Here is a 9817-nt window from a genome sequence, read left to right as displayed (position 1 = left end):
TATAAATAGGTAAATATGAAATTATGATTTAATCATTAAAAACATTAATATATTATATGTAAAGTATTTTTAAATTAATAATTTGTCATGAGTTACATATTTACACACAAATAAAAACTAAATGAAATATATGTGTAGTATGTTACTCTACCAACATTTAAATTATAATCATTAAAAATATTGATTATATTTCATGTCTAGTTTATGTTTTTACACATGATCAGTTAAAACACACATGTTCCATCATATGAAAAATAATTAGTAAGGAGTAAATAGGTGATATTTATGAATTATTCTACACAATCCAGAGACATTTATTCATAAATATTTAATTCTGTTTAACATCAGTTTTCTTCTGTTCCCAAACCAAGAGACGCCTCAGAATCAAACACTAAAGAAATAAAAACACTGAATATTTGTAACGTCACTGATATTTGCAGAAATAAAGAATAACTTTAGTTGTTCAGTCAGATTTCAACATGTTTCCACACATTATTGAGCTTTTCTTATGGAACAGTGGCTGCAGATGAATCCTCCACTAATGATGGAAAAACTAATATTTAAAGCCTGAAACAGCACAAACTGACTTTAAACACATTTTCAGTTTCACAATAAAACAGCAGAAGAAAAGAAATGTTAGTTCTTACCTGTTACATACAGTTTAGTTCCAGAACCAAAGATGAGGACCACAGTGAAAAATCCTCGTACAAAAACCTGCTGCTGAATGTTTGCTCAGTTCTACACACTGTAGCACATCTTTCACTTCTCAAAGATGCTTCTAGAGATGAAAACATACAAATATGAATCAATAATGAAGTGATGGAGTAACAGTGGACTGTAGTTCTCTGAACTATGTGATCCTGGACTGTAGTTTACTGCTGTCTTCATGTCACAGACACTGTTTGTTGATCTGGAGGTTTTTGTACAGACTGCAGGTAGAATGGATCACTGTGGAGATCTGATATCCAACAGCTGCAGTAGTAGGAGGCTGAATGTTGGAGTTTAACTTTCTCTAGCTTCAACCCCCAGCTGTTTTCTATCTTCACAGAAGAGAAATCATCTTTCTGAGGATGATTGTAACGTGAATCTATGTTACCATTATCTGGATCAATATCAAGAATCAGTCTGAATGTTTCTGATTCTTTCTTCTGGTACCAGTAGACATAGTTGTTTCCACACCGATCACTTTTACAGCTGAAGGAGGCTGATTCTCCGACTCTCCTGGTCAAAGTCAGATCGTCCTGAATCAGCTGTGCTGCCATGGCAACCAGCCCTGCAGAGACACACACAGGTAGATGAAGGTCAGTGTGACAGCGTTTGTTCCAGGTGGACTTTGCCGCCTCCTGATTGGCTGGAAACACTCACCTGAACACAGACAGCACAGAGCAGCAGCTGGGAGGAGAAGCATCTTGTGCAGTGGTGTTTCCTCTGGAGAAGCTGAGCACAAGTGGAGCTCTGATGCAGCTGAGGCCAAACCGGGACGAGCTGTGAGAGCAGACCGGGCCACGTGCTTTCTATCAGGTCCTCAAAGCTCCCATCAGCCCCTGTTAGCGGCCCACAGATAAGCTGCTGCTGCTGCTGACTGACAGCTCAGCTCAAGCTGCTGTGTGCTTTCATGCTCTGGATTTAAAGCTGACGGCAGATCCACTAAATCTGCTTCACATCATGCAGAAAGACTGAAAACATTCATGTTCCCACAAACACATTCAGGTTGGTGGACAATTTAGAGACACAGACTGTTATCTGTTGTTGGGACCAGAATAGAAAACTACAAATCCACACAACTCCTCAACTCTCATCATGTTTCAATCATAGTTTCACTTTTATAACATGACAAACACTTTGAAACAATTCTACAGATTCATTATTAATAGTCATTGATTCATTTATGCTACATAATAATAGAAACATTTAACAACTTTCAGCTTTTGGAAACTTTTCAATCTGCACTACAGTTTTTAATAAAGTATCAGAGTCAGTTGGTGTTTGTGAATTACTGTTGCTGAAATGCTAAATGTGTGTTTCATTTCCATTACTTATGAAAATTATAAGTGTATTATAATATAATACACTTTGTCACTATTCGGAGGTCTGTGTCTGGGAAGATCGAGGCCTTTAGATTTTTCATAAAATATCTGCAGTTTTTTCATCAAATTTTTAATTTAATGGTTTTTCTTTTTTTTTCTTCTTCGTTTTTTGGGTCTTTTAAATGTATTTATCTTCAGTATTTCTGTAATTTTCACAAAATAAAAAAAGTTTAAACTGTGATATTCCATCATATCCATTTGACATGTTTGTTATTCTTCATATATTTCAATCATCTGAATTTTCTGCTGCAGTTACACAATATTTCACTTTCCTCATGTGTTATTAATGTGTTTAATTCCAGCCGTCTCATGTCAACATGTGTCCATAAAGAAGTGTCTGCATGTGATGCTGCTGCTGCATCAGGATTATCAGTGTTCCACTGCTGCCCTCTAGTGGCTGCAAACACACACTGCATCCAGCCTTCTACTACTGCTGCTACTATGACCAGACACTACTGCTGCTGAGGCTGATGCTGCTTCTGCTGCTACTAATGCAGCTACTTCTGTCTGGGAGCTGCAGAGAACTTTCATTATTCATTCATCTGATGGTGATCAAACTGCATGTTCATCCAGCCAACAATAAAAACTACATGATATGCAGCACTTTGTTTCAGACTCTTTAGATGTTTGGATTGTTCTCCATCAGCATCAGGAGGCGTCTGATGGTCCCAGATTCCTTCTGCAGCAGGACAAGCAGCCCAGACATCCAGCCAGACTCATGAAGAACCATCTGCAGCCTCAAGAAGAAGCAGGAGTCCTGCAGCAGATGCTCTGAGCTCAAAGAGTCCTGATCTCAGCATCATGGAGTCAGTCTGGATCACATGAAGACACACTGAGACACTGAATCCACACAAGAACTGTGGCAAGTTCTCCAAGATGCTGGAAACAAGCGACCTGCTACAGAACCAGGAGCCCAAAGAGTCAGGAGGCCGATCCAGAGCTGCTGTTTGAAAAGACTAGAAGGACCTCTTGGTGGAGAATCACTCAAACAGCTACAGAGGGATGCAAAGTGATCACAATGAGACAAAATTAATCAATGTGGTGGAAAACAGTCACAAATGGATGCAAGAGGCTCAAGGCAACCTCCAAACCATAAACTGTCAGGAAACTGCAACAAAATGATCAATAAGAGACACAGAATGATATGAAGAAATGTAAAACCTATTTACAATGTTCACAGTACAACCCAAAGTACAAGTAAAGAGATTTTACAATGATTAAAATCAGACATAAAATGGCTCAGAGACACAACATGACACAAAACAACTACAATTAGATGCAACAGCAAAAAGAGACTCACCACTAAACCAAAAAGCCAACAGACTGCAAGAAATGACTCAAAGTGATGCAAAATGACTGAAGAGAGGCATCAAACAACTAGAAGTAAATGCAAAGCAAACAAAAAGAGACTGAAAGTGATCTCAGAATTACTGCAATAGGGCTAAAATGAGACATTAAATGACTCAAAGAGATGCAAAAGAGCCACAAAATAAGACGTGTGATAGAAAAGAGAGTCAAGATGGCAAAGAAAAAATGTTTCAAGAAAGAAAACAGAAGGAGATGCAAAAATGGACAATATTCAGAACAGAACTCAGATTCAAAATAATATTTAAAATGAAAATGAGTTGAAGGAAAAGCAGCAAATTCTTATATAAAGTTGAACTATTTGGCAGGACACATGGCTTTATTATTGTTTAATAAATGAATAAACATGTATATATGTATATATTATATTCCAACAAACGCCTCATGGACCACAAGTTTACTATTACTATTATAGTTATTTATATTGTAATATGACAGTTTTCTCTGTGGTGAAGCACAGTTTTTTTTTCAGCAGGAGGAGGCAGCAGAGTTGTGTGTTTAGTTTTTTTTTTTTTGTTTTTTTTTTACTTTTTATTCCTGAAGTGTTCACAAAGACACAAACCAACAAAAGAAAACCCAACAAAGAGTTTAAGAAAGTCTTCAATTTATTTCTGCAAATTTGGTGAATTTATTTTTATTTTGTCCCACAAACGATGTGGTAATTTTGTGCATTTAAACGTGAACTAGTGTTAAAGTTGTGAATTAAAGGGATGGACACAAAAACAGAAACACTGATTAATTAATTTAACCTTTAAAATCTTTTATTTGTTACTTGTTGTTTATTTCTTCCTTTTTAATTTGTTTGATCTCTCTCAGGTTGTTGTTTTTTGTGTGTGATATTTTTTTGTTTTAAATTTAATATTTTTCTCACTTTGTTTAATTTCTTTTAATTGTTTTGTCTTTCTTTTTGTTATTGAATGTTTAGTATTTAGTTTATTTTTTAATTTTCTTTTATTGCTTGATTTTAATGTATTAAAATTCAATATTTGTGTTCCTATTTATTCACCTTAATTGATTGCTTTTAAAATTTTATTTTATTGTTCTTGAATTTTTTTGTCATTTTCTCTTCTTTTTGAGGGTTTTACTTTATTTTTATTATTGTTTGTAACTTTGTTTTTTATAGTGTTTTTCCTCTGATTTTCAAAATTTTTTATCATCTGTTTATTCTAGTGTCCTTTATTATTATTAATTTTACATCATTTTTCAAAATCATGTTTATTTTTTATTTTTATGACATGATTTTGGAGAATTTATGTCCCTTCATAGTAGTTATCATTGTATTATATTATTATTTATTTTAATTCTTTTTTGTTTGTTTTTCAGATCTGTTGTAGTATGTAATAATGTTTTTCTTTTAACTTTGTTACCAGTAATTTTTCCCTTTTTTTTCTTTAAATCGTTTCGTATTGATTGTTGCTTGTTTGTTTGTTTATTGTTTTTCGTGACTTCATCGCTGAAGGATTTTTTCCCGGAACTTCTTTCCTTTACATCATTTACAGTCAGCACCGACCACCGCGCTGCTTCACTACACATCCGCTGAGTAAAGTAGTCCCAACGTTTAACGCGTGTGGTTCTCCGTTAAACTCACAGCACTCTTTCGAGTCCGACTTTGCCCGACAGGAAACGCAAATTGAGGCGTTTTCTATTTTTCTCACGCTGCCAGGTCGTTTTAGCTGTAGTGGGATTTGGCGGTAAATTGTGTCACTGCGCGGATGGAGACAGTCAGCCGGACTATTTAAACTGCGGTGATTCACGCTGAGGTAGTTATTGATCTGTACATCATCAAGATTGATCACTGATCTGCAGACATCATCTGTTTACTCGGACTGCGTTGGATTAAAAAAAAAAACAAAACAATACTCAGACATTTAGACTTTATTTTTATTTTTCCTTTTTTTCACGTCAAGTCTTCTCTCGGACACTAACGGTGAGTTTGATACGCAGCAACTTTCTAAAGTGTAATTTCTACTTAACGACTTTCTACTAATCGACTTAAAACGTGAGCCGAGTTCACCACCGCAGTTAGTTTCTACCAGCTTCACCACCTTTCCGTTCACAGGTGACCTTAAAGCTGCGATAATGTTGTATTAAAGTGTAATCGGAGGTTTTGATAACGGAGTCTGGTGCGCCTGCGCAGTAGCTCAACCGGTTGTGCTGCGCATCGTGTTGTTGACAGTTTTTCCTCTGTGTGGGACGACTTTAGAAATACAGCTTTAAAGTTTTAAAGTTGAGTTTTTTTACACGCCGGAGAGTATTTTGTCATTTACCAGAGATTAATCTGTGTGTGAATCACTTTTCATGTCGCTAAACTTCAACCATAAACAGAAGGTTCCTAAAGTTGCTGCTATTTGAATGGAGTTTGGCTTGTTTTACCAGCTGTGATAAGTGGATACTGGTGTTGTCGTTATTTGGTTAATCCTCCCTCATTTTCCCCTCAAGCGTCTAATCTAGTGTAATAATCCGACATGCTATTATCTTTTCCCAAAGTTTGATGTGTTTTCTTTAATTAATATGAGCTAAATCAGACAGTGTCATGTATTGATAAGGAATTGGGAGTATTCTATTGGGGCATAAAGGATTTTTTTTTTTTAAAGACAGATTGAATGAAGGTTTGTGTGAGTATTTAAAGCCTAATACATTTTTTAAAAAATAACCTCCTGAAACTGATTATATTTGAGCTGAAGCCACTATCAGACTTAGTACACTGTAAAAATAAAAAGAATTCCAACAATTTACAAATTTTTACAGTTTTCTTATATTATGGGTAATAACCGATAAATAAATTTATATGTTAACTGTAAAAAGTATATTTTTTATTTTATTTTGAACTGTATAGGTTTTGTATTTCATTAAATTACAGACAACATGTAGTAACATCACAAATACAAGAAAGAGAAAATAAATCGCCACAAACTGTAAATAATTGTAATTAGTTTTTATACAAATGACACAATTTTTACTGTATTTAAATCTGAAAAAAACATTAAAAATATTAAATTATGTATATTAGGGATTTTTACAATGGACTGTTTTTATTTACTGTTTATATCTTTTTGGATTTCTTTAAATTACAGATAATATATAGTAAAATCACCAAAAAAGTATTAATTTACATGTTGACTTTAAAAAAAACAGACCAAAATTGCAAATAATGACCACATCCAAAATCAATATTGTTATAAATGAGTCCTCTGACAGTGTTCAGCCATAACATTACACAGTTTTTACTTTGCTTAAATCAGCAAAAAATATATAAATAAATTGAAAAAGAGAAATTTTGTACATATTAAAGATTCTTCTTTTTAAAAACTTTTTATAACTTGTTCATTTCATTAAATTACAGATATTATATAGTAAAATCACCAAAAGTGTATTAATTTACAAGTTAACCATAATAAAAACAGACCAAAATGTTGAATAACATCCGCAGCAAAGTTTATATTTTTACTAGTAATTTGTTCCTTTGTAACTGTGACTGTACACAGTTTATGTAAATCCACTACAATTATTATTATTTTACAGGTATTTGATGTTATTTTTGCTGGGGTTTTTTAATACAGTTTTTATTCCACCGTTTTTAACATTTTTTTCTGCTGGCTTTGCTGCCAGATTTTCAGTGTTTCATTTTATTTATTTTTTTGTTTTTGTGAGGATTACGTTGAGTCTATTGCAACTTTAACCTCTGGTGTTTTCTTCCTCCTCAGGCAGCCACGATGCCGCCAGTGTTGACCAGCACAAACTACGATTATGACTACGACACGGTTCAGCCCTGCTTCTTCCTGGACGGTGAGGAGCAGGACTTCTACGCTCCTCCTCAGCTCCTCCCGGGTCCCGGCGAGGACATCTGGAAGAAGTTCGAGCTGCTCCCAACGCCTCCTTTGTCCCCCAGCCGGAGACCCTCCCTGTCCGCCGCCGACCGCCTGGAGGCCGTGTCCGACCTGCTGGACCAGGACTGCGGCCCCTCGGCCGCCTTCCTCCAGTCCTTCATCATCCAGGACTGCATGTGGAGCAGCAGCTTCGCCGCCGCCACTGAGCTGGAGCGGGTGGTGTCGGAGAGGCTGGCGTCGCTCCGGGCCTGCAGGGACTCCTCCACCTCCACCTCCACCTCCACCTCCACCTCCAGCAGCATGGCAGGCGGAGCAGCTGACCGGCAGGTGGACAGGTGTCCGGTGAACCCCGGGTACCTGCAGGACCTCCACGCTGCAGCGGCTGAATGCATCGACCCCGCCGAGGTGTTCACCACGCTGGGCGGGAAGCAGAGCGGCAGCCGGGCGGCGATGGAGGCGGAACCTGATGTTTGTCTGGAGACGCCGCCGCTCAGCAGCAGCGACAGTGAATCAGGTGACAAGCAGGCTTTTATTTTGGAGCTCTCATCAGTCATTTCCTTTTGGGGTTCTGTTGTTGTTCAGTGTGTCTTTGTGGTCGTTTTGTGTCTTTCCTTGGTCTGCATCTCATTCTGGGCTTTTTTTTAGCGTCTTTATAGTTGTTTTTTCCCTCATTTTGTGTCTTTTTGTACCTGTTTTGAGTCTCTTAGATACTGTTGTTTCTTTGTGGTTATTTTGCATCTCTTTGTGGTTGCTTTGTGTCTTGTTGTGGTCATTTTGTTATCGTTTTTAGTCTCTGTCATTGCTTTGTGTCTCTTTGTGGTCGTTTTGTGTCTCTTTCATTAATTTGCATCTCTTTCTGATGGTTTATGAGCGTCTTTGTAGCCATTTTTCTCTCATTTTGTGTGTTGTTGTAGCTGTTTTGAGTCTCTTTTATTGGTTTACATCTGCCTGTGGTTGTTTAGTGTCTCTTTATGGCTGTTTTGTGTCTCTTTGTGGTTGTTTTGTGTCTCTTTGTGATTGTTTTCTGTCTCTTTGTGGTTGTTTTGTGTCTTTTTCTCATTGTTTTGAGTCTCTTTTATTGGTTTACGTCTCTTTGTGGTTGTTTTGTGTCTCTTTGCGGTTGTTTTGTGTCTCCTTGTGGTTGTCGTTTTGTGTCTCTTCATGGTTTACTTCAGAGGTTCAGATCTGCTGGCCGCTCCAGTAATTCTTCCATGAGTCAGTTGTTGAATCTAAACTGAAACTAACATTTTATTTCAAACGGTGATCATTTGAATTTACACCAGATTGTTTTTCTTGTTTTTTCTCGGAAGAAGAAGAGGAAGAGGAAGAGGAGGAGGATGAAGAGATCGACGTGGTGACGGTGGACAGACGGAAGGCGTCTCGCCGGTCGGACGCCTCCCCTCTGGTCCTCAAACGCTCCCACATCAACATCCACCAACACAACTACGCCGCCCGGCAGCCCGCTGTTAAACGGCTGAAGGCGGAGAGCGGCGGCTCGTCGCCGAGGCGAGGCGGCGGCCGTCGCTGCTGGAGTCCACGGTCGGACGGCGAGGACGACGACAAACGCAGGACTCACAACGTGCTGGAGAGGCAGCGACGGAGCGAGCTGAAGATCAGCTTCCTGGCTCTGAGGGACGAAATCCCGGCGGTGGCGAACAACGACAAGGCGGCGAAGGTGGTGATCCTGAAGAAGGCGGCGGAGTTCATCACGGAGATCCGAGAGGACGAGAGGAGGCTGCTGACGATGAAGGACGAGCTGAGGAAGAGGAGCAGAGAACTGAAACACACATTGCAGCAGCTCAGGACTTTACATTAACACTTCCATCTGAATGTTTGAGCTGAACTGTGGTTTGTTAACTACCACTAAAAATGACCAATGTGACCTGAACGCAGCTCAGCGTCTGTCTGAGGGACCATCAGTCTGTATTTATTTAGTTTTTATCCACGACTTCTGCACATTTTAATTTAAAATGGTTGTTTTGTACATAATTCACACGTTTTATTAGGAAAATGTTTAAATGCAGCCTGTGACTGACTGTAACTGTAACTCCCAGCTGATAAAGATCAATAATTTATCATTTAATATTACATAATATGTTTATTTAACCAATTAGCAGCTTCAGAATACTTTTATTTTTATACTTTCCTTGTTCAAGCTGCACAAGAGATGAATTCAAACTCCTGAAAATAAAAGCCTTCATGTGTTGGAGGTTCTGTCAATGTTACAAAGTGTAAAAGTCTTTGTTTCTGCACATTTAAGAGAAACTAAACCCAAAACTGAACGAATCATTAAGTCGTGATGTGAAGACGCGTCTCTAACGGCTCTCTGACGTTACTGTAGCTTTATTTTGAAATTCTAGGGCAGCAGATGTGACGTCAGCTCCTCAGAGATTAATTTGACCCCATGGAGATTAATACCACGTGTTCTTTTGGGTTTCTGGGAAATATTTCACTGTTCTGACATCAGATTCTGCCTGAATGTTTTCTGGTCTCACAGATTAATCAGCTCTGGTTGTATCATCGATAAACTCACGTTGT

General features: G+C 38.0%; 1 protein-coding gene across 2 annotated transcripts; it reads left to right on the top strand.

The window, feature by feature from the left end:
• The first annotated feature begins 5198 nt into the window (after positions 1–5198).
• LOC111568600 (transcriptional regulator Myc-like) lies at positions 5199–9524 on the top strand. Of its 2 annotated transcripts, none has more exons than XM_023270306.3 (3): positions 5199–5379; positions 7157–7793; positions 8590–9524. In XM_023270306.3, exons 2-3 carry the CDS (start codon positions 7166–7168, stop codon positions 9093–9095), a joined length of 1134 nt encoding a protein of 377 aa, XP_023126074.2. In that variant the 5' UTR covers positions 5199–5379; positions 7157–7165; the 3' UTR covers positions 9096–9524. The 2 variants fall into 2 exon arrangements, with proteins under 2 accessions (XP_023126074.2, XP_023126075.2); XM_023270307.3 differs by having other exon boundaries at positions 5202–5379; positions 8593–9523.
• The last annotated feature ends 293 nt before the right edge of the window (positions 9525–9817 follow it).

Source organism: Amphiprion ocellaris, chromosome 10, assembly GCF_022539595.1.
Source record: "Amphiprion ocellaris isolate individual 3 ecotype Okinawa chromosome 10, ASM2253959v1, whole genome shotgun sequence".
In the NCBI taxonomy this organism is placed as follows: Eukaryota; Metazoa; Chordata; class Actinopteri; family Pomacentridae; genus Amphiprion; species Amphiprion ocellaris.
Note: the sequence above shows the minus strand (reverse complement) of the source record. Positions and strands in the feature narration are given on the sequence as shown.

Excerpts from the sequence above, each read along its gene's own strand:
- LOC111568600 (XM_023270306.3), top strand. The coding sequence starts at position 7,166 with ATGCCGCCAGTGTTGACCAGCACAAACTACGATTATGACTACGACACG. Across the intron at positions 7,794-8,589 it reads CAGCAGCGACAGTGAATCAG|AAGAAGAGGAAGAGGAAGAG; the intron begins GTGACAAGCAGG and ends TTTTCTCGGAAG.